Source organism: Harpia harpyja, chromosome 6 (genome assembly GCF_026419915.1).
Source record: "Harpia harpyja isolate bHarHar1 chromosome 6, bHarHar1 primary haplotype, whole genome shotgun sequence".
NCBI lineage: Eukaryota > Metazoa > Chordata > Aves > Accipitriformes > Accipitridae > Harpia > Harpia harpyja.
Window position 1 is genome coordinate 55,768,325 of NC_068945.1, and position 25,190 is coordinate 55,793,514.

Consider the following 25,190-nt stretch of genomic DNA (forward strand, 5'->3'; position numbering starts at 1 on the left):
AGAGGAGGCTGAGGGGAGACCTTATCGCTCTCTACAACTACCTGAAAGGGGGTTGTAGTGAGGAGGGTGTTGGTCTCTTCTGTCAGGTGGCTGGAGATAGGACAAGAGGAAATGGCCTCAAGTTGAGGCAAGGGAGATTTAGGTTAGATATTAGGAAAAATTTTTTTACTGAGAGGGTTGTCAAACATTGGAATGGGCTGCCCAGGGAAGTGGTTGAGTCACCATCCCTGGAGGTATTCAAAAAGCGAGTGGATAGGGTACTCCAGGGCATGGTTTAGGGGGCATGGTTAATGGTTGGACTTGATGATCTTGAAGGTCTTTTCCAACCGAAATGATTCTATGATTCTATGATTCTATGATTATCTTTTCAAATTCAGGCATAAGTGTGTGCAGACCCAAGAATTTGGGAAGAATTTCTTACAGGTAGAAGGGAAGGGCCAAACTCACAGGGACAGTAGCTGTGCATGGTCAGGCCTCTGCATGGAGCAATGAACACCTACTTCTTGCTCTGCTGCTTCTACAGGTTCTTAGTAAGTAAAATTTCTTCAAGTGTCTCTCTAATCTCTATGCACAGGAGTTAGCAGTCAAACATGAAGAGAGTTAACTGGAACAATTCAGGGAATCCTGCAGCCCTTTCCCCTTGTATGCCTGTAGTGTGTTGTGCTGTGCATGAAAGAAGCAGGAAGGGAAAAGAGAAAAAAGCAAAGCAGGCAGTTGGTATCAGACACTGGTGCTGCCTTCATTCTTTTGTGTATTAATGTTTTCATAAACTACAACTGAGTTGCAGTTCAACCTAACTTTTGAGTTTTATTTGATTTGTAAGCCATTCTACATTTTAGAAAAGTGTTCATTGTTCACAGTTGGCAGATCTGATTGCATTCCTCTTTAGGTTATTCAGGCTGTGAGTTTGACAGCTTAAGAAATATCTGTTTGTTGAAGTGCTTATTGCTGTTCACCCATTTGTAGTGAATAGGAAGTTCAGGCCACACAAAGACATTATTGATACAGTCAGAACATGCCAGAAAATACATTGAAGCAACACTCCATTAACCCAACTTAGGTAGTGCAGAAAAGTGATCACATTTATATCAATATATACTTTAGGAGACAAATTAGCCTTTTATTCACTGTAATCCATAAAATTCATCAGGCGCAAAACAGAAGGCATTAATCAGCAGCTATTTGGCTCTACGCTCCTCCCTACAATAGGGTCTGGAACTGCCCTTTACAAACTGAGAAAGTGTGAAAAGCTCTCTCCAGTGCAGTATGAAAGTCCTATTTGAAAATCATGACAGCCATGCTAAGTAAACAACCTTCACAGAAACACTGTGGCTCACTGCTGCACTGCAACATCACACAGCAGCCATAGGTGGCCAATTTCTATACAGCAACTTTCCTGTGCACAACACACTCCTCTGTGGATAGACTATTCTTTGCATAGGTCCATTAAGTTTTTGTGCCACTGTTAGTCATCACTGGTCTACAAATAATAATTCCACTCATCTTCTTGGTGTTCGTTTTCCTGCTACAGAAATACAGTTGTGGATAAAGTGGCAATTACAACATGGATTATCTTGTACAAATGCACTGTATTTCCAATGCTTTCTCTCTTGCTGACAACCACATAGTCTAATAAACCACCAAAGCTTCTTCCTGCATCTTGAAGCAGCCCTCTACACAGCTGCTCAATCACATACTCATTTAGGATACAATCAGAAGAGATCCCTTCAAAAAAAATCCATAGTAAGTGTGTATTTCTACGAAATGCACTTATGTAGTGTGTGGGCAGCAGCTGCATCCTCTAGCAGCGTACAGTATTTGCCAATGATACGATACTGAGAAAAAATGCCCTACAACACACTGTAGACAGATTTTTAGAAGGGTTCTGCTCCAGGTAGGTTGAGGAAAACTGAATTGGCTCCAGGTAGTTCAAGGTAACCAGCTCACAGTTCTGTACCCAAGTTAAAAGAATTTAGGTTCAGGATTTTTCATAACTTTTACAAAAACTGCAGACATGACAAGGGCAAGTCTCATGAATACCACCCTGCTCAACAACTGCTTATTGATAAAGGCATGCTCAGTTTTTCTCAGCAAGACTTGCCATATAAATACACAGTCAACAAGCAGGCAGCTTGACTGACTGCATGGCTGCAATTGAAACAATGCGCCTTAAGCAAAGTTGCAGCTCAGACTAACAAATCCTCGATTTGCTCTAAACAAGATGCCAAATTCTGATTTTCTATTGTAACGCTAAACAGTTCACACAACTGACATAGAGGCAGTTGTACTTTCTGAGCTAAGAATACCCACAAAAGATCTGTATTTATTTGACTTCAAATATATTTGAGACACACTGGTAAAAATGTGAACAGAATTCAGACATTGGGAAGAATGCAGTTCAACTAGTCCACAAAAGAATAAATAAGAAGATTTGAACTTGGTGCAAACAAGGAAGTATTATTCTAGAATCACAACCCTGCAATTTCTCTTGCATCCCTCAATCAGAATCAAGGTGTAATAGGGTTCAATGCCCATTTTAAAACCTTTCTTACTTATAAATCACAATATGTTGATTAGCTTAAAATAAATGTGACAACAATTGAACCAATTTCTGATCACTCAACTTATCAAATTTGTAAAGCCAGAACTCTCTGATTTTCAAACCATGTTTTCTCAAGTCTGAAAATCCCAAGACAGCGTCCAAATTACACAATCGTTTATACCAATTTCTTCTAATTTTAAACACTGATTCAAATTCAGATTGGAAAAGGTTCTTCACTGAGAGGGTGGTCAGTCACTGGAATAGGGTCCCCATGGAAATGGTCACGGCACCAAGCCTGTCAGAGTTCAAGGAGAGTCTGGACGATGCTCTTAGTCATATGGTTTAGTTTTAGGTAGTCCTGTGAGGAGATATTCTATGATTCTAAGTTCAACAGGTAAATTTTAAAGAAAAGATGTAGAAACCCCAGCCAGAAGTTCCATTTTCAAACAACTTTGGCAATTAAGATGCAGATAGGTTCCATTAAAAAGCCTATGAAACCACTACTTTGTTTCATGAGTAGTAAAACCAATTAAGGTCTTTTTTTGACAAATTTGTATCATGTGTTCCCTACATCTTCCCACCACGATGCCATCAAAATATTCTCCCAGTATTTCTCTTTGTCTCCTGCACTTCCTTCCAATGCCCTCAGCTCCCTTCTATATCTTAAATGCCTTCCCCCCACCTTGTGATATTTCTAGTTCATTTGTACATTGTTCTAGATGCCACCTTTGCCCTCTGCTTGCCCTTTCCAGCTTATTGCCTGGACCACAGTAGGAGAATGGGTTGACCCACTGGTGAGGACGCAGCAACTCCTGCCAAATAGAGTAGAAGGCTCCTGAGTTCTCCTTCCCTTGCTATCAATGGAGACATTAATAGTGTCTATCCTTAGTGTCCTCATAGTAACTTTGACACTTCTAACCTTCTGCCAGCTTCATTTGAAATTGGACAATGAATTAAAAAAATATCAGATGGGGACCAACCCTTTATACAAAACCTGTTTTCTTAGAAAATATGCGAAGAAAATATTAATACAAATACTATTAAAAATTAAAACATGAGTAAAATAGCAATTAAAGTAGCTTTAGGGATTATTCACTTAGATATTTTAATTAGAGTATTAGATTGCTTGCACTCAGTACAAATAAATAATTTTCCACTTCAGAAAAATAAACTTAAGATTATAATTTAGAAAGAGGTTAAATGAGTTATGAGATGAATAAGATTTGGAGTTAAAACTTTAAGAACCTGACTAAAAATTTCTGACATTTGCAAATGTGCTGGTGCTAGCATTTCTTGGCATTTTAAAATGACTGTGTTGCGAGCTGTAATACTTATGCAAAGGATAGAAATTTGACATACATTTCTATAAATAGAAATATATAGATATAGTTTTTCTATAGATAGTGTTCAGATTCAACACTTTTGGCCCTACAAAAGGATGATTTTCCAATTTAATTAAATACTGCTTCAATAAGAAACTCTGTGGTTTCTCTGTGGTAATGAAGTGTCTGGTCTTCATTAATAGATGTCTTCGTTTTATTGCTGAGAAAACAAACAGAAATGCAGCATGATAACAACATGAAACTTTTGAGATATAGCTGTTCTGCAAAGTTTTCAGACATTGCAAACAGAAGTTGAGAGGTAGGGTACCACGACCTCGTTAATTAAATTAAACCCTCCTTAAAGGATGGAAGTAGTAAAAATAGAGATGTTTTTAAATTCCAAGTGCTTAAACATACTGGGTGTATTGTTGCTATATACAAATAGGGATTATTCCTTTAGCCAGAGGTCAAGCCTAGAAAGCTCCCACAAAAGTAACTCTTAAGAAACAGGAAGTTAATGATAATGCTACTTTCAGAAAAACAGGGAAAGAATCTGAAATATCTGTGCTATTTTACTGTCTGCTGGGAAGGCATGATTAAGCAGTGATTAAATTCAGAAAAAAAGAATTCTCATCCACCCAGTATTCAAGAAACTCATTATTAATCTAAAATGGTCTAAACTTTCTCAAGTCCTGTCTAAACTGCAGAAGTGTTGTGCTGCACAATATACCCTAATTCTGGTTCCTTAGTTCCTCCAGGCTGGAGACCAGACCAGAGCACAGTACAGCTGCTTTCTTGCCTCATGCCCAGTTCTTATTCCACCCATCAAAACCAGGTGGTGGAGAAGGTCAAGTGTGGCTGGATTTCATTTAAATGTAAGGCTGAGAAATAGCTGGGGCTTCTGGGTCCTGAATTTCAAATCGACTCAGTGATCTACTGGCCAATGAGACTGAAATGTATTGCTACATGACAGACTGTAATTTAGGGTCTAGGATCACAGAAATAGTTCTCAGCTTTGCAGATCCTGTATAACTACAGCTTGTATTAAAAAATTTAAGCTAACTTTAACTAGTTAGCTTGCGTTTATCCAGCAGTGTAGCCTGCTAATTTTCTAGGTTACTAATTCATTAATTCAGTAATGTAGAACAGAGTAACCACAGGTCACCAATAACAGGCTGCTGCTATAGTACCCAAGCTGGCTCATTTAAAGATAATGCAGACCTGCGTATGCAAGTTGCACCTGTATCTTTGTCTGCAGTGGGAGTTTAAAAAATTTTCAGGAAGGGATGTTTCATCCTGACAACAAAAAAGTAAAATTATTAGGCTATGATGAAAAGCTGAGCCATTTCTTCTCAGAGAGAGGAAAAGTTAAGAGTTACACAAGGCCACTGATGTCCAAAAACAGGATGGGAGAGGAAACATAGCTTATACTTTTACACCTTGCGATCTCTTCCTGAAAGTCATATTAGGAAATGTTCTTGAAGTCCTCTGAGTCTAGTCTTATCTGCATAGCTAAGGGGATAAATTAGTCATGTTTTGTTTACTTGGTATCCATCACACCTATTTTGCAGTGTGAACATGAATCACAGCATGTGCGCTGTGATGCTATTCTGCACAATTCAATACAACTTCTATTTTCGTCTATTTATTAATTTTCCATTTACCTCCTGAGTATGAGGGACCATACAGCAGTTTAAGCCCCTGTTTTCACATGACTTTTTCCATTTCTGTACAGCTATTTCATTCAAGCAACGCAAAAAGAGACCTCTGCGACAGCTGTGTTCCAGCATGCTGTGAGCTAGCTGGAGACTTGCAGTTGTGCAAGGAACAAGTGTTCCTCTAGGGTGAGCACAGCCAAAAGATAATTCTGGAGGGCACACTCTTACAGATTATTATTGTCCTGGTTTTGGCTGGGATAGAGTTCATTTTCTTTTTAGTAGCTGGTATAGTGTTATGTTTTGGATTTGGTATGAGAATAATGTTGGTAATACACTGATGTTGTCAGTTGTTGCTAAGTAGTGTTTAGACTAAGTCAAGGATTTTTCAGCTTCTCATGCCCAGGCAGCGAGAAGGCTGGAGGGGCACAAGAAGTTGGGAGGGGACACAGCCAGGACAGCTGACCCAAACTGGCTGAAGGGATATTCCATACCATGTGATGTCATGCCTAGTGTATAAATTGGGGGAGTTGGCCAGGGGAGGTGGATCACTGCTCGGGAACTAACTGGGCATCAGTTGGTGAGTGGTGAGCAATTGCATTTTGCATCACTTGTTTTGTATATTCCAATTCTTTTATTATTTTTATTGTCATTTTATTATTGTTATTATTATTGTTATTATTTTCTTCCTTTCCGTTCTATTAAACTGTTCTTATCTCAATCCATGAGTTTTACTTTTTTTCCCGATTCTCTCTCCCGTCCTACTGGGTGTGGGGTGGTGAGTGAGTGGCTGCGTGGTGCTTAGTTGCTGGCTGGGGTTAAACCACAACAATTATTTTTTGTAAGTTTGAGGAGGAAAGGATCAAGCAGGGAGTAATTCAATGCCAGAAAAAGAAAATAAAATACATCTACTGGCACATTCACACTGGAGAGCTTCTGAGGCAGAACAGTTTGTCTCAGATCTTAGATTGGGGCAAAAAGGGCTGTACTGTAGGAAATTCCTGCAGCAAAGGTAGTGAAGTGGTAACCTAGATATGGAGCAGACCTCAAAAACAACCAAATGGACAGAGACCATGGATTTATCAAAGGACAGACTCACGCAGAAACAGAACTGATAACAGAGCCACCAGGTAAAAGGTCTGTTCTTTGTCATGGATAGAATTACAGCATCACCGCAGTATAACCTATGCAGGTATTAATGTGGGGGACAGCAGACAGCATAATATGTCCCTTCCTTTGGTCAACGACAGGAGTTGTATCACTCCCCTGTCTCCTTTTCCCCCTTACGCCCCTTATTCTAGTATGTATGTGCACATATGATCCATGTGGGATGTGGGTATGTGCACATAAATTCCAACTGGGGAAAATTTACCTATGCAATTAACGATTTACTCTAGCCATGGTTTAACTGGTAACTATCAAACTTATTCAAAGCTGGGATTAGATGCTTAGTGAGAATCAAGTGCCTATCCTTTTATCTATACCTACTGAATTCTGTGAGTGTCATACAGGTACTAGCATTAAAGTGCTGTTCGGGGAGTGTCCATGGTAAGTCCCACTTGTATTAAGTGAAGAAATAATTTTGTGCTTGCAGTGTTTGGCCTTCTGTGACTTTTAGTTCACACTATGCTTTCCAGCCAAAAAAATAAGAATCAGATTTATTTGTAGCTAGCCTTGGCATCCTAATTCAGTGTCCTTTTAATGTTCAGCTGTTTATTTCCCCTGTTCCTGCTTGATGAGTCTTACAAGTGATTGAAATATGAGAAAATCACAGTGGTCAGTGAAATTGCTGGAGAGACCTAACTTCCTGTATCTGTTCTACAGATTATTGGCTCTCTCCATTCAGTGGTTTGCTAATTGGTCACCAGATTATAACAGTCTTCTACCAGATGCCAGGAAAAATTGTTTCTTCTTGCAATCTGGGACCTCCAACTGATTAATATATCCTCATGGCACTGCTGTTTGAAACCTTAACTGGTAAACATCCCTTTTATCTGACAGTCCCAGTCCCTCAGCAAGGGCCTCCTAACCATCAAAATTTCTGTGTAAGAATGCATTAATATGAAATACTATAGGCTCTGTAGACTGGCGGCATGGGATATAACTTTCTAAACAGAAAAGAGAGATGAAATGAAAGCATAGTAGGCACATAAAATATTAATTTAAGGCTTAGTATGATACAAAGTGTTACAGGGGTGGTACTTTTTTTCTTTTCTCTCTGTGGGCAAAATCATATTTGGTGAAAAGGACCCTGATCCAGCAAAGATTAAAAAAACCCAACAAAACCAAAACAAAACCAACAAAGATTCAAGCCTTGGACACAGGCCTAATGTGCATCTTGAGTTCTACTGAAAAAGGAGCTGGGAAGAAGGAAAAAGTGGTTGACAATAGTTTAGAGAACAACTGCAAAGTTAGAATACACAAGTTACAAAATCAAGTATAGTTTCCTGAGTTGCTCTTTCCCCTCATGTCCAATAAGCTGCAGTCCCCCCATCTTTACCAGGCTGTATGTGATATACAGGGGACACATACTTCACATCATCAGGTTCTTCCTTCAGCTGTCTAAGCAATTCCAGATTTTAAACGTTAACAGCCAACCATAAACTCCTGAAATGGAAGACCACCTGGACAGATGTACTTCTTTTACATGAGGACCAGGCTGGCTCTAGAGAAATGGAGAACAGTATGCTGGCAGTGCAGATTTCCATTACAATTGAGATTATTGTTAATTTCACCGCAAATAAGATTTTTACATATTTTTCTTATTTGCAGGTAGATTTCCAGTACTATTTCAGTCGGTACTTTAGTTTGTAACAGAATTCTTGATCTTGAACTATGTATTATTTTGGGGAAGGAAAGAAGAGACAGGGAGCCTTTTTCAAAGTTTTGAACAGGGCAGACAAAGATGCTATAACCAGAACAGTATTAGATGAATTGGGATGTGGACAAAACCATTGACAACATCACATTTCCACATGGATTTCAACTACAATTCAAAGGAAGAGAGAGAAAGGCACACTCTGTTCTCCTGGATTGTCAGTGATAAGAGGCATGCTGTGAGTGTATCCACTGGATTTAGCAGTTTATTGAGTTCACAGTATCATTTCTTGCTTCTGTCCCCATAAAAATGGTACAGTGCATACAGAAATGGTACAGTGCATTGTTCCATTGAATGCAAATAGCACCGAGCATATTGGTAAACAAATAGATTTGGATGTACCCTACCATCAACTAATCAGATGTGCATTCTGTTACTATTTTGCAATTGGTTCTTGCCATTCTGCTTTTACAACTGTTTTCTGCAATTGTGTTCTTACTTTAAGAATAATGCATAAGGTAGGACAGAGGAGGAGATTTTAGGAAATGGACTTATATGCCTACTGTAACTAGTGTTTGAAGGGAATAAAAGCTGTTATTTTCACAACAGGTTAAAGTCAGGTATCTGGACAAAGAATAAATCATCCTACAATGGATTTCTTCCTCACTAGGAATTGAAATAGCCATAATCTTTTAATTTTGTGCTTTATACCTCTCTGTATCAGGGCAGCCCAGCTAGTCAAGTACTGAGTGCTCTGGAAGGTGGGTAAAAGTCTTGATACTTAGAAGTTACTGTAAATAGATCATAGTCATAGAATCATGGAATGGTTTGGATTGGAAGGGACCTTAAAGGTCATCTAGTTCCAACCCCTCTGCCATGGGCAGGGACACCTTCCACTAGACCAGCTTGCTCAAAGCCCCATCCAACCTGGCCTTGCACACTTCCAGGGATGGGGCATCCACAACCTCTCTGGGCAACCTCTGCCAGTGCCTCACCACCCTCACAGTGAAGAACTTCTTCCTTACAACTAATCTAAATCTACCCTCTTTCACTTTAAAGCCATTACCCCTTGTCCTATCACTACAGGCCCTTGTAAAAAGTCCTTCCCCATCTTTCCTGTAGGCCCCCTTTAAGTACTGGAAGGCTGCTATAAGGTCTCCCCGGAGCCTTCTCTTCTCCAGGCTGAACAACCTCAACTCTCTCAGCCTGTCTTCATAGGGGAGGTGTTCCTGCCCTCTGATCATCTTCGTGGCCCTCCTCTGGACTCACTCCAACAGGTCCATGTCCTTCTTTTGTTGGGGGCCCCAGAGCTGAATGCAGTACTCCAGGTGGGGTCTCACCAGAGTGGAGTAGGGGGGAAGAATTATCTCTCTTGACCTGCTGGTTATGCTTCTTTTGATGCAGCCCAGGATACGGTTGGCTTTCTGGGCTGCAAAGGCACATTGCTGGGTCATGTTGAGCTTCTCGTCAACCAACAGCCCCAAGTACTTCTCTGCAGGGCTGCTTTCAATCCACTGATCACCCAGCCTGTATTTGTGCTTGGGATTGGCCTGACCCATGTGCAAGACCTTGCGCTTGGCCTTCTTGAACTTCATGAGGTTCACATGGGCCCACCTTTCAAGCCTGTCAAGGTCCCTCTGGATGGCATCCCTTCCCCCCAGCGTGTTGACCGCACCACACAGCTTGGTGTCATCCGCAAACTTGCTGAGCGTGCACTCAATCCTACTGTCCATGTCACCGACAAAGATGTTAAACAGCACCAGTCCCAATACCGACCCCTGAGGAATGCCACTCGTCACTGGTCTCCACTTGGACATCAAGCCATTGACCGCAACTCTTTGAGTGCGACCATCCAGCCAATTCCTTATGCACCGAGTGGTCCATCCATCAAATCCATCTCTCTCCAATTTAGAGCCAAGGATGTCATGTGCGACAGCGTCAAATGCTTTGCACTAGTCCAGGTAGACGATGTAAGTTTCTCTTCCCCTATCCACCAACGCTGTAACCCTGTCATAGTAGGCCACCGAATTTGTCAGGCATGATTTGCCCTTAGTGAAGCCATGTTGACTGTCACCAATCACCACCTTATTTTCCATGTGTCTTAGCATAGTTTCCAGGAGGATCTGCTCCATGACCTTGCCAGGCACAGAGGTGAGATGGGCATATTGTGTGAATGCAGTCTTACAGTGTAGAGATTTTAAAGGCCTGGCTTCAGTAAATACTGCAATGAAGACATAGTCTTTGGTGACAATATTTACATTCTTAATGTTTATTATATTTTGCAGCTCTGAAGGCAAAAGCATGTGAATATTTCCTACCACAGTCATTTGTGTTACTACAATGAATGGCAAAGTGGGTGTAAAACATGAATAAATCAAACCTGAAAAATCAATCCCACTGAATTCATTTCTAAGAAACAATGCACAAGGCCAAATTGCAGTGGATTAATTCTTTGTGCTTTGAATGAACATAGCTGACTGTTTATAATATTTTCACAGTTATTTGATGTCACGCATTTTATAGTAGGAGCACAGGGAATTTCACGTGCCTAGAGGTGGATAATCAGTCTTTATTCAGTTCTCTGAAAGTAACAAAGTTCATTTATGAGTGTTCTTTGTGAAAGCTGGAAAGAAATACTAGTTGGCTAACAAGCCAAGCCAGTTCTGCTTTTGTTTTTAACAATTAGCTATAACAATTTCTGCTTTTAAAAAATTCAGTTTGCTGTTTTACATGGTGTAGATATGGTAAAGACATAACCAGATAGAATGAAACTGAATGGCTAGTTCACACATGTTATGAACCAGGCTGGTAATGCCTATGACTATTGAAGCTGGTTGATATTTCACTTTCTAAGATCCAGTCACTGTTAAATTTGTAAAATTTTAATCATATGGGATGAAATATCCCATGCTGAGTAATGAAATATTCATACTTTTTAAAGAATGTTGATCATATTAAAAGAATCCTGAGATAGATACTTCTCAGAAATGCCCCTCTAGCACAGTAGTTCTTTGGATCCAGTATGTAGTCAAGATTAAGTAAGCAGAAGTGGCACTGTTCTGTGCCTTAATGGTAAACAATAGTGTACTGATAACTGTAGCTGCTAATGCATGTTGCCTGTGTAACTGAGCCATCGTTTACCAAACAGTTACTTCCTACAAAACAGGACAGTTTACTTTGCTCTCAAGATTAAGTTCTGGAACTGTACCCAGACAAACCAGTTTGACCAGTGCTTCTTTACTGGCCATTCCACTAACAGAAGTTTATTTCAGAATGCATTGTAACCAGTAAGTTTGTAAAGGAACACTGGTCCTTGCTGAGATGCGGTTAAGGTAATGGCTGTTAATTTCCCAGAAAGGTATTGGTGAGGGCGTTATAGCAATATTGCACTGGAGGATGTGTGAAGAAAGGACATGTGGGGCACTACTGACATAACATGGCATCATCCTACTAGTCAGCTGGTGTCTGATTTTTCTGAAGGCTGTGAAAACATCTTGTATCAAGTAAAAGTACAGGGGAGGTTGTGGAGAAGAAAGAGGCTTTATTTTTTAAGAGAAAATGAGTCAATTGCTTCCTCTTACATTAAGCTTGAGCTTACAGTTTGTCCCTTGTTGTTTTCATTGTGACTATTGTTTCTGTAGTCCAAGCCAAGAGAAAAGGAAACTGGGTAAGCAAGCCCTGCATCTGATTTCTAATGGATTCTCATCATTGGTTGGCAATCCCTACTTTTGAGTAGGAAGCTGAGATTTCATAGAAAGAGGCCTTAGTATCAAAGATGTGCCTTTGCAATCCCTATGAAAATCTTCTCAAGTTTGGCCAAATTATGAGACTTTGTAAAACAGCATTGTGCACATGTTGCACAGAGACATGTGAGAGTTTAATACTTAAGTCTCAAAATATTCCATGCTCACTTAGGAGATAAATCTCTCAAGCACATGACCAGACTGCATAGCTGCCATTCAGAGAGAAATAGTAGGCATGAGTCCAAACAACTGCTGCATCACTACTGAAGACCTTTCCCTATAATTGCTTGTGTTGTATTTGATTAGGAAACTGAGAGCAGTCACTAATCTTTCAGTGATCCTCTCTTCCCTTGCTGACCTTTAATCAGCATGAAGGAAGAAATCAACCAATTTAAATAGAGGAAAAAAAGGCAATAGATTGGAACAAGGGTATAAGGGAACTTGAGATGAGAAGGGCAAGCTGGGTAAAGAGCTGGGAACCAGTAGGAGAGGGGGCTAATGAAGACATTTAAGACAAGGACCCAGGTAAGTGGAGGAAGTTTAACTGAAGGGGTGTTTGGGAGCCTGCTGGAAGTAATAGGGGAAGCTAGAATGAGTCATTCTGGACATCTGGGTACTTCAACACTAGAAGAAGTATTATCATAAAAATATTGCCACATTCTGTTTTAATCCTATTTCAGATCTGAGTTAAGTCATGCCAGTTCATGCCCTATTTTAGACTACGTACAATACATATCTGGGTTGATGCAGCTATTTCTGGGCATAGGTAAGTCCTTAATTTCATGTCAAATTGGTGTTAAACTGGTCTGCTTTGTCCTTATATATTTCTTCTTTTATTAGTACTCCCAATTAACTTGATAAACAAGAATTCTCCACCAATGTTAACTGTGCAACTGGCATACACTATACCATTTTAAAGATGAAGAAAATTAGTCAGGTGAGTCATGTAATTTGCTTTAGGAAGAGCACAATGAATCAGTGAATGAGCCAGGAATCTAAATTCGGGTATTTCTGACCTCCTGTTTTTTCTGGAAATCCCAACTCATGGTTCCTGCTATTTTTTCTCATTACACTATGGACATAACAATCCTACTTTTCTTGTTTAATGTGTGCATTGTTCCTATTAATGTTAACTGTTTATACTCAAGCAGTAATGCACCAACAGTCCTCCTGACTTCAAAAGCAAACCCAGCTTATTACTTGCTGTTGCTTAACACTTCCCATTGGTAAGTTTGTTGTCTGTGTGGCTCAAAACCAAGCTGAGAATTGTCCTCTCTGCTTTGTTTACATACTGGGGGGGGGGGGGGAGCACGTTGGTAGCCAGAAAATTCTTTAAGTGAACAAGAGAAGGACAGACTCATTGTTTGTAAGCCTACACAAGTGTATCATACTTAACAAAATGCGAAATGGGTGTGGGAACTGAAGGAACAAGAGACAACCATGAAAGGCGAGAGGATGAGAACGGTGGACTTGCATATTAATAAGAACTCTCCTTTAATTGGGAATTTCCTTTCACTACGTTGTTCTTTTTCCTTTTTCCACCACCTATCTTTTTTTTTTTTCCTTCCTCTGCCTTATGTGTTATTTCTCGTTTCTTCATTCTGTGCAAGAGCAGCATGAAGTTGGCTCATATCCTGATTTCTGAGAAAGTGCAGTTCAGAGAGCATGCTACCACACAGTGGGAAAAGCAGTGCTGAAAGGAACTGGTACAGCAATCAAGGCAAAAGCTTCTAACGTCCCTCTGCTGAAGGAAGAATTTTGAATTATTCTCAGAAAGATGAAAATATAATGTTTACAGGATTGCTGCTAGGTAACTTTTTATTCTGTACAAATGTATTCCATTCACATCTGAAAAGTTAATGTCTTCTTGTGTAAGTGGGATATTTCAAAGCCAGGTGAAAAGGAAACAAACCAAACATCTGTGGGGTGTCAGGCGACCAAACTATATTATAAACAGGTAAAAATACCATTCCATAAATTGATATTTTCTCCTTTTCCCCTGATGTTTGCACCTAAGATCACCTAAATCTGCTGTTGTCCCTCCTTTCTGCACAGGTCATATCACCTAAATCTCATAGTGCCCTTCCCCAGCGTGAATGAGCTCTATGGTAATCCTTGTAATAAAACAGACACCTGTTCCCATATTATGTTCAAAGAGAGACAGCCAGAAATAGATACATTCTGACCCAGTTCACCGTTCTTTATTTATGTTGTATACTGATTTTACAAATGCCTTCTTTTGCTATTTAGTCTGTCTTCTCTCTTGACTCATTTGTTTTCGAAAAAGCAAAGTTACACACAGTAAGACATATATTGAAATAAGGATGGAGAATTTCACTGAAATGAGTGGATTCAAATAAACATAATCCAGGGTAGATCCATTCTTAACAACCACATACCTTCAATTATTTCTGTAATTTTTTGAATTTTCACTTTCTGTTTGTGCTTTCAGGAAGGGAGTTACACTCGCCAGAGTCTGAGAAATAAGGTGGGGTTTTGGGTTTTTTTTTTGTTTCTGAAATACATCTAGCCTCTACTGACCTTAATTTACTCTCCAGTTAATTAACTGTACATGTTAATCCTCTATACATACATATAGAGGCCCAGTGATTTTTTTGCAGTTCTGCATAAGCACCCTCTGAGTGGCTCTTAGGGGCATGGCGGGGTGAGGAATAAAACAACAAAAACCAGGAAGAATATAGTCGCCAAATATGTGTCCATTAGAACTGAAAGAAATTGACTGTGTAGTATACACCCACCTGGTCTTAACATAATTCCTTCTCTGTGCGCTAGCAGATTGTTCCCTTGCCCTGATCATGTTGCTGACATTATGCTTGTGAACGAAATTCCTTCCTGACTCCAGATTTGGTGAATTTATAATCCTGTTGATGTAAACAAAGCTCACTGTACTTAGATAAGACGCAATTGTCCAATCAATTCTACATATAAACCTCCTGTTGAAGTAAATAGAATTGCACACGAGTAGCCGAAAAGATGACTGGGACCCTGATATGGTTTCTGCTCTATAGCCATAGCTATAAGGTAACTTATGACAGCACTGCCCTGACAAAGAAAAAAGCAGTCTCACCGTTTTCTCCATCATCAGCTGCTTGTCTCTACAGTTCTCTGTACAGGTAGAAGAATTCGTGCAGCAGCACAATTTAACCAATGAAGTTAAAATTAGCCTGGAAACAAAGGGTAAATAAGTAATCTGCTTTTTAACATTCAACTATTATTAATTTTCATGCATCTAAACTTTCTCAGCAGAAAGCCTTCAAAATTTCAGTACAGCGTTCTGTTGCCTGACCTATCACACTGAACTATAAGACTAACCACAAGGGAGACATGTAACATACCAACATTGCACATTACCCAAGTAGTAGCTTACACTGGAAATGTTTTTTTCCTGTGTTCTTTTATGATGGAGGATGGGACACAGAAAATGTTTTGATTTAGAAATGCAGCTGCAGTGCCTCATGAGAGCTGTAGTTTAGGAACTTCATGGTCCTATTCTTTTCTGTTCACCAGGCTCTCTAGTCAGACAAGAAAGTACTATACATTGTGGTACCTCCTCTTTTGAGTTGTCTAGCTTTATCTTTCTGTTCCCGTCCAGCTCCTAGGCTGAACTAACCGTAACTAGGGATTCAATTTTCTGTCTAGTTGAAATCTCCATGATCCAATTACTTAACACCAGTGATTACTGCTAGTTCCCTTCACTCTCATAATACCTTGACCGCAGCTGCTTTTAGATCTTCATCCTCATGAATTCTTTGTCTTGCCATTTAGGGAGGCAGTTCTGCCTCAAAATTGAATTACTGTCCTGTTATCTTTCAGTTACTATGCTTTTGAACTCCAGTCCCACGCGGAGATGAGCCAGACAAGCCTCACACTCATACTGGAGTTTTTGGTATGACCCAGATCATCTTCTGCACCAGGCATAAGTTATAGACGACACAAAATTTCAGTCATAATCCTGTCAAAAATTGAGCCATGCTACGCACAGCACAAGTAAGAAGAGACAGTTTTCAACAGGTCACTGCTAGGCCAAATTTGAATAGAGCTTGGTATCACGGGCAACAAGATGTTGTCGGGAGGAGAAAAACAATTGCCAAGAGTTGTCCATCATGACAGTCAAAAACTTTGTGTGAATCAGAATCAGATTTGTGTCATGAGGTTAATTGGTCCTGGCATCTAACCCCACACAGGTCTTGGGACAAGCTAAAGCTGATCTCACCCTGGCTGCTGCCAAGGAGGCAGATCGCCACCTCCACCCCCTCCGTTTGCTCTCCTTTTCTCCTCACAGCTCCCAGCACTTCGCGGCAACAGGGCGGATCGCTTCGCTACTCTGACCACAAACCGAGACGTCTGGGGAGGGAAGTGGTGTTCAGGAAAACTAATTTCCAGTTGGCTCAACGACCCGACAAAGCCCACCTCGGCGGCAGCCCCGTAACACATACGGACCCGTGAAAAAGGCAGCGGCTGGTCAGAGAGCGAAACTGCCCCCTCTGCCAGCTGTACGGCCTGGCGCTGAGGGCCCGCTCCCCGCCTCAGGTGCGCTCCCCCCGGGCCCGCGCTGCCACCTGCCGCCGCTCCGCCCCCGCCTTTCCGGCCGCGGGCCCGCCGGCAGGGCCGCGCCTGCGCAGTTGGCGGCGGCGCGGGGCGGGGGTGCCGCTGCTGCCGGCCGGTGCCCGGCGCGCGGTCGCGACTGGCGGGCGGCGGCGGCGGCGGCGGGGCCGGGAGAGCCGGGGAGCGGCGCGGCCGCCCAGGAGCGTGCGGCGCGGGGCGATGAACTCGCGCAAAGGTACCGTACCGTGCCGGGCGGCGGGGCGGGAGCGGGGGGGCTGCGCGGCCGCCGCTGCCGCCGCCGCTCACGCCTGTTCTCTTCTTCCCGGCAGTGCTGGCCCTGCAGGCCCGCAGGCGGCGGCCCAAGCAGTCCGCGGCGGCCGGCAGAAGGGACAAGCACCCGCCGCCCCACAAAAAGTAAGTACGGGGACCCCCGACTCGCCGTGGACGGAGCCTCTCCGCCCCGGGACAGCTTCGTTGTCCGTCCTTCCCTCACGCTATGCCCCCGCCGACCCGTAACGTCTGTCGGGACAGCCCCGCGGTCCGGCCCCTCTGCCCCCGCGCAGTCCCGGCCCCGCTGCTTGCTTTCACGGGGGAGCTGCTCCCCCGCTCCCGCCGCCGGGACAGACGGCAGCTCCCCCCCGCAGAGCACGTCCCCCCCCTCCCCCCGCCCTCCCCACTCCGCTCCCCCCGCGCCGGGGTCGGTCCCTCCCACGGGGGGTGTCCCTAGCCCTGGCCCCGGGCTCAGCCTCCTTCGGGCAGGCCCTCCCCGTGCCGCCCGGGCTGGCCTTCCTCCTCTGTGGAAACCCGCGCCGGGCACTCCGGCCTCGCCCTGGGGATCGCTGCGGCACTCGTCTCTGAGAAATCCCTGTTTGTCGGGGATCTGCACAGGCTTGGTCTTCACAGCCCCCGTGTCCGTTTTGCATCGCCCTCCAGTTCTCTCTCATCTTCACGGTCTTCCTTCTGTCCTTGTGCTTTCTGTTCTGAGATTTCTTTCTGGAGGCATTGTTTGATCTGTAGGCAGTCCTTTTCTTGTCCTGCTAACAGCCTGGTACTCTCATCCTGCTCTCTGCCTCCTGCTTGGTAGTGTCAGACTATTTCCCGTTCCCAGATGCGTCTAATTGCCAGCAACGCTGATACCAGTATTTGTTGTTGTTGTTGTTTAAATCTCTGTTGATCTTGCAGAAATGGACAGAAGTCATGGTCTGGTGTTTCCCCCCCGTCTTCTGCTAACCCTTCACATTCTTGTTGCTGTCCAGTTCATGTTTTCTCATTCTCACAATACCTGTTTTCACTGAACCATGTAGGAACATTCTGCCATCTCTATAGCGTTCCCACTTTCTCTTTCCTAGGAAAACGTGGCTTTGGACTCCTCCCTATTTTATTTTTTCTCCTTGTAGGATTATGTGGTTCTCTCACTAACTTTTACTGTATTTTGTTCAGTGAGACTTTATTGGTGACTCATTATGTCACCAATAGACTCTTGTCTTTGTTTTTGTTGCTTGGGGATCCAGTCTACCTGCTTTGAGATGGGGAAGCATATGTCCTGATGTTCCTCATCCCCCTCTTCTTCTAGTTGGCCAGTCTTTAGAACTGGAAAGCAGGGTATGGTGGATGGATGGATATATATGTGATGGGGTAAAGATATTGCTATGTGCTGTGGCAAATGATTCAAGAGGCAAGGTCTTTTCCTTTCTGATTTCTATAGAAAGAAATAATATAACCCTGACCCTGGAGTTTGGTTTTTTTTAGTTACAAATGATGCCGTGAAAAGCCAAAATCAGAGCTCAATAGTCAGGTAGTTTTCCATCAGGCTCAGGCTTCACAACGAATGGGCTTTTTTTCCCCTTTGAGATGCATAAAAATAATGTAGGATGAAATGCTGATGTATTGGTCATCAGGTTTTAACGGTTAACTTTTCCTCACAACCTGTTCTGGTACTGCTGTTTCCTTCAGCATTGTATGAAAGCTGCATTGTGCTTTCAGTTGTGTGAATTTGGAGTTATTGCAATGGAAACAAATTTTATGTGCAAGGTATGTGGTCTGATTGGATTTGTTCCCTTGTTTCCAAAATCCTGTTGGAAGTCAGTTTGTAACATTACATGGATTTGTTTTGCCACTTTGAAAACAGAAATAGGTTACGTTTTATTGTCACTCTAGGTTCAGAATTGTTTTTGTAGCTTTCAGTTAAGTCTGTTAACCACAAGGTTATTAATAAACTTCTGTTCTACTTAGATGATACAGCGTTTAATACACTTCTTAGCGGGGCTGCCTTGGGATGTCTTGCTGAATGAGTTTGTCAAAAGTTTGCTTTCACAGACACTCGGTAAGTGCAGAACTGGTACTCTTCTCATGGTTGCTGAAGAAACTGGCTACTGTTAAGTCAGGGTGCACAGTCAGTAGCTGGCCATTTGCCATACTGAGTCAGCATTTCCAGATGCAATGGCAGAATCCGTTCACTTGCCTCGGGAAACAGTGGTTTTGCTGTGGTAGACAACAGAGCCATCATTTCTTTTCTATTTATGTTTTCTTTTCTCTTCAAACCACTGTTACGCTATGGAGACCTCCTAGTCTGTTTTATGCTTCTTTATGAAAGGGAAACTCCTTTCAAGTTTTTGGGTCTCCTTGCAAATGGCTAAATAGTTTAGGCCGCCAAAGTAAAACCAGCTTTGGACATTATTTCAGAAGACAATCTCAACAAAAGTATCTCTTTTGTCCTGTTCCTAGCCTTGGTTTAAATTAAACTGCTACAGCATGTACTAGTGTATTAGAGTCATACAGTGTCTGTGATGCACATCAAATGCACAATAGCTGCAAATGAAAATGTTGATTCGAGGGGTGGAAATTCTATACCATAAGTTCCCTGTAGTGAACTTTTTCACTACGTGAAAACCATGACTTGGTTTTGAATCCAAAGCTGTTTGGTGGTTTGGTTTTTTTTTTTGGTTGTTTTTTTTTTTTTTAAACTGTGGTTCTTAGGAAGACTCTTCTCTGCCGGTTCATAGCTTTATGGAGCAACTTGCATTGTTGCTGGTAACAATGTGCTTCAAAGGAACTGCAGGATTCCTCTTCTAGAATTGGCTAGGAGAGTTATATCGCATTGTAGCTTACTTGCAGGCTTTTGTTTGAAGAGTATTAAGATGATGACACAAGAAGAAATAAAAATTACAGTGCTCTTTAACGCTGAATAGCTTTTTGTCTGTTAAGACCTTAATTGCTGTAGGAGTCTGTGAGGTCGGTTCTGTAACTGCTCAGTGTTGACCCCTTAAGTCAATGATGAGAACTGGTGGAGGTGAATCTATATTTTTTTTATGTAATAGGGTGGAAAGATAAGAAAGTAGAAGTTAAGTGGCTCATGTTCTGAAGAGAAAGCACTTTGTCTTGAATCAAGACTATATCTAAAATTGCATGTAATAGTAAAATCTGCTTGGTGGGGCCTTACTTTGAATTCAGTCATCCAGGCTACTGAAAAAGAATAATATTTCACTATTTTAAGATAATAGTTAGCACTTGATTTTGGTTATAATAGTTGGACCTGCATGCAGTGTGTACAAACTGCTTATGTATTTTTTGAGTTGGGCAAAAGATTAATCAAATTGGTTAATTCAGCTCCTCTGTGAATTATTTCTTCTTAGAATGGTGATCTGCATTTTGAGAGAGGTCTGTGAAATAGCATTTTCAACAGATGCCCAAGTCTGTGTTCAGAGATCAACTGGCTTACAGATAGACAAGCCTGTTTGCTGTCCTTTACTTAGTGCTAACAGAACCCAGTTATGTAAGAGATAGCCTCAGGTATGTCTACCTTTTGCATTCAGCAGAATGGTAGGCTCCTCTTTATATTCAGACTAGTACTGGCTTCAACTGGAACAAAATGGATGGTTGGACTCGATGATCTTGAAGGTCTTTTCCAACCTAAATGATTCTATGAAAATCCTATCTTGACTATTTCTAAGTGAATATGACAAAAAACAAGCAAATACCCAATCAGAGATTTGTCATCTTCATCCGAAGTTAAAGGATAAGAGTTTTGTATGTTAAAACATCCAGATGATGATGTGTGGATGTATGGAGAGAGGATTGTTGAATCCTTCAATACAAATTGAAGTTGTGTTGTATTCAAACAACACAAAAATTGTGTTGAATACTTCAATACAAATGCATAAATCCAGATATCAAGATTGACTTTTCAAAATTAAGTTCTCTTGTAGAGTAGGTTTTTTGGTTTTATCTTTAAGCAATACTTTAGAACAGGTGATAGAGACCATGCGGTACTGCTTTATAGTGGTGAAGAGTATGGATGTTAGATAACACGGGAAGTGCCAGATTTCTGTACTGTGTACTTCCAGATGACTAACTTCTTGGACCCACAGGTATTGTACAGCTATCAAGGTTCTGAATATATGACATTACTATGGAATCTTAAATGTCTGAAAATCATTCACTGCTTTTGTTTGTCACTGTTTTTCTACCACAGTGTTTTTCAGCCTCTTTCAGTAACTCTTTGAGGAGAATAAAAATACCCATCTTGCACAGTGTTACAGTGGCTTTCATTAGCTGAATTTATTTTTTTTCTTGCAAAAGTTTTGCAAACCCTCCCCAAGCTTTTTCATTAGTTTTTTTGCAAGGGTGAGAGGGTGAGGGTAGAGGTGTGTATATGTGAAATGGGCTTTTTTTTGACCACCAGTGATCTGAGGCCACAATAGATGGATATCCTAGGGTGGATATATATCCTAGGGTGGATATATATCCTAGGGTGGTTCAGCTTAGGAAGTCCACTCAGTGTTGTTTCGGGTATTTACTCAAAATGTGATGTTGATGGGAATTGCTACTCTTGCCTTCTTTCTTAATAGCCTTTCATCTTATTGCTAAGAATATTTTAGTTGGAGCTTTATCTTCCTGTTCCTGTCAAATTTTAAGATTTCATTAAGCTACCTATACTAGAGGGCTGTAACTTCCTATCTTGGTTATTTGCCCACTTAGTGTGTGTAGACTTCAGGTGCTTAACATTGTGCCTTCTTTAAAAGTACAATATACCGAAAGATTCAACTGAAAGAAAACAAAGTTGATTTTAGTTGTCTCAGTATAATACTAATAATTCTTTTGTAAAGAAGTAAGTAATTGCATGTATTGAGATTACAGAAATTTAAAGAAGGTGTTGTGACATGTTTGATCTTGAATGCCTGACTCAGTCCAGTGTTCACCTTTGTAATGTGATAATAAAACACACATCAAAGACTTTTTGAGGGATCCAATGGAATCTAGAGTAAATTTCAGTGTAAAGTAGCACATGTATTACAAAGTGTGTTCATCTTTCTGTTTAGTACCCTGTGTCATGTAGTAAGAAAACATCCTGCAGCTCTAAAAAACTTAATTTCTGAAATGGGAATGGCTCCAGAATTTCTAATATTCTGTAGAGGTCTACTTGCAGATTTGTATAATGAAAGTAGTTATTGTCATGTAAGTGTCAGGACATCTATTATCAAAGAATTATCTGATCATACAAATTTGCCAAGGTTCATGCCTTTTTCATAGAACAGAATCATAGAACAGCCCAGGTTGGAAGTGACCTTGAAAGATCATCTGGTCCAACCTTTTGTGGGAAAGGGAGCCTAGATGAGATTGTCTAGCACCTTGTCCAGCCACGTCTTGAAAACCTCTAGTATGGGGACTCCACCATGTCTCTGGGGATGTTGTTCTGGTGACTGATTGTTCTCACTGTAAAAAATTACTTTCTTGTATCAAGATGAAACCTTTCCCAGTGCAACTTGTACCCGTTGCCCCTTGTCCTTTCTGTGTGGCTCCTTGTGAAAAGAGAGACTCATCCTCTTTATAGCCACCATTTAAGTACTGGAATACTGTGATGAGGTCCCCCTGAGGGGGTTGGTCTCCAGCCCTTTGATCATCGTCATGGCCCTCCTTTGGACCCTCTCCAGTCTGTCCATGTATTTTTTGAATTGTGGGGACCAGAACTGGACACAGTACTCCAGGTGTGACCTGAGAAGTGCCAAGTAGAGTGGGATGATTACATCTCTACCTCTGCGAGTAATGCCCCCGTGGATGCAGCCCAGGATTTGATTTGCCTTCATTGCTGCGGTGTAGTGCTGACTTGTGTTCAGCTTTGTTGTCCACCAGGATCCTCCAGGTCCCTGTCAGCAAGGCTGGTCCCCAGCCGTGCACATCCTCGCCTGTACTGGTCTCCTTGGTTATGTCAGGTTTTGAACAGGCAATGAATAGAGATGCCATCCTGGAACCTTAATTTAATTTGTAATAATTTTATTTTATGAAATAACATTGGGTTTAGTATAATGGTTGTTTTATTGAGGAAAATACCCTGGTTTGGCACAGTTATGTTAAACAAGAGTGTGTTAGTGGGGGAGGGAAAATGACTGCATTTCGTGTTTCAGATCGTAGTGAGATGAGCTGTTGGGGTGTAATGTTCATGATGACGGGGCCACTTGTTCTGCAGTGCATTTTTATTTTTTTAACTCTTATTTACTGTAACTACAGGGCAGGATGGTAATAAATTTTGTGGACAAGGCTTGGACATGGATTTTGAAATATAAACATCTCTCCCTTTTGTTCTCAAGAAGATGACAGACTGTAGAAGCTATCGACTTTTTTTTTAAAACTATAATTTGAAGGTGTATATGACAATCTTTACTGCATAAATAGTTTTGATATTTTTCCAGTTTGATAAAGACTGGACCAAATAAAATTATTTTTAGTTTTGGACAACTTCATTGAATTTGCATATGTTAACATGAAGGAAAGAATTCCTTTATTACTTGGCTTCTTGATGGTGTCCTAAATATGCTTGGTGACCATTTCAATGATTTCGTGTGTGTGAAAAAAAGATTGGAAGTTATGCACACAATCCTTCTTGATGGCCACAGATTATCTAGACTTAGGGCAAAAGTAAAACCTGGAGAGAAGCCTGTTCTTCTCATGGCTATGCTAAATACTCAACTTTTTGATTGCTGCCTTACAGCATGAATCTTCTCAGGTAAAATTTGTGATCAGTCTCAAGCGTTTTCTGGAGCAGTAGGAGTTGTAGAAGTAAATGTGTCTAGCTAAGCTAGAAATTCCATTAAAAAAATAAAAATGTCGGACAATGAGAACATTATATCAGAACATTGTATCAGATTAAACTCTCTCCATTTCCTCATTTGGAGGATGACTGCTGGTCCTGTTGAGGAACAGACACAAGTCAATTAAAAGTCAATAATTTGAATGTAGGAGACTAAAAGAATCCAGGGCTTCAGTTGCCTTGAGCTATTGTCAATGCTTAGTTTGCAGTTTTCTAAAATGGAAGGGAGAATTCCGTAGTTAGAGGTCAATTATATTTTCCTATCCCTGAGGAAAAAATTTGGTATCTCTGTTGTTCTTGTTGCAGCAATAAAGGTCAGAGCTGTCTAGGTACAATATCTGTATTTTAAATTCTGATATTAAAATCAATTATTTACTAATTTTCAAACTGTACTAAAATTATATTGTTCTTATATTCATGGTTCTAAAGAAAATTCTCTCTTGGGACATCTCTTTTTTTCTTTGCATTGATCTGTTTCTTCTAGTCTCCCCTCTCACCCCAGTGATTTCTCTGTTTAATAGTTGTACTTGTCTCCCACTGGCTACCCTCCTGCTGTTGCTCACCTATATGTGATGTTACTCCTTCATAGACTGAGACATATATGTTTGTATAAAACCATTATAGAAGAGGTTCTCAGGTAGTTGCATGGAGCCTGGAGATGGGTATGATGGAAGTGCTGTTTCTGTGACAGGTTGCCTGAAAGGTTGCTGTGAGGGGAGCAAACGCATGACTGAGCTGTATTTTCAGGAGGGAAGGTACAGTCAGTAGAGCAGAGTGACTCATCCCTCTTCCAGAGTGCTTAGGAAAGAAACAACTCTGAATTCCTTTCCAGGACCTTCAGAAGGTTGGGCTTTGGTTGGGGCTTGTTCTGCTGAGCGGTGGGCAGTTAAGCGGGCTGGGCCTGCTCTGTTGTGCTATGTGGGACTGACTGCAGAAGCGCGTTAAGGCAGCTGGTTTTATTCCTTTCTCCTGCCAGAGTCTGAGTACCCAGTGGTCACTTATCACCTTTGGTGAGGGACAGTTGGGCGGTTTGAGGTCATGTATGCTGTAGAAACAAAACAGTAAAACAATGAATCCTAGAAGAAAATAAGGCATAAGTTATTAAAATCCAAGTAATTAAAAGAATGCCAGTTAAGTGCAGCTAAGGCTGTAGTTAAGTAAGTTACATAGCAAGATAACTTTATTTAAACCAGATCTTTTAAATGGCTATTTTAATGTTTGAAAGCTAATTAAAAATATTTTAAAATAAATTGTGCTTCTATATAAATTGTGGTTTATATTCGTGCTCACATTACATGGTTCACATCTTACCATCTCAAAAAAGATGATGTAGAACTAGAAATTTCTCAAAGAAGGAGGTAGTAAAGGTGATTGAGGATATTGGACAGCTTCATTTATGACTAGTGCTTTTCAGATATGTAAAGGTGGTTAAGGAGCATTTTGGCATGCCTGAAAAATCA

The 25,190-nt window shown here is 41.2% G+C and overlaps 2 protein-coding genes across 14 annotated transcripts in view; one reads left to right on the forward strand and one right to left on the reverse strand.

Annotated features, from left to right (window-relative positions):
* The window catches only part of PUS7 (pseudouridine synthase 7), a 48,776-nt gene extending 32,158 nt beyond the window's left edge, over window positions 1–16,618 (reverse strand). For 6 of the 10 annotated variants that reach the window (XM_052791048.1, XM_052791046.1, XM_052791040.1 and 3 more), the window contains exons 1-2: window positions 16,542–16,618; window positions 15,169–15,265 (exon numbers count right to left, since the gene is read on the reverse strand). The gene's annotated coding sequence lies outside the window, so the exon portion shown is untranslated. Of the gene's footprint in view, window positions 1–15,168; window positions 15,276–16,541 lie in introns of those variants that run through there. The other 4 variants (XM_052791045.1, XM_052791044.1, XM_052791043.1 and 1 more) reach the window with 3 other exon arrangements.
* A 118-nt stretch (window positions 16,619–16,736) lies between these two features.
* Window positions 16,737–25,190, forward strand: part of SRPK2 (SRSF protein kinase 2) — a 148,165-nt gene continuing 139,711 nt past the window's right edge. For 3 of the 4 annotated variants that reach the window (XM_052791032.1, XM_052791034.1, XM_052791035.1), the window contains exons 1-2: window positions 16,737–16,881; window positions 16,976–17,060. In XM_052791032.1, the coding sequence (XP_052646992.1) occupies window positions 16,866–16,881; window positions 16,976–17,060 (101 nt within the window). In that variant the 5' untranslated portion in view covers window positions 16,737–16,865. The remainder of the gene's footprint in view (window positions 16,882–16,975; window positions 17,061–25,190) is intronic. The other variant, XM_052791033.1, reaches the window with a different exon arrangement.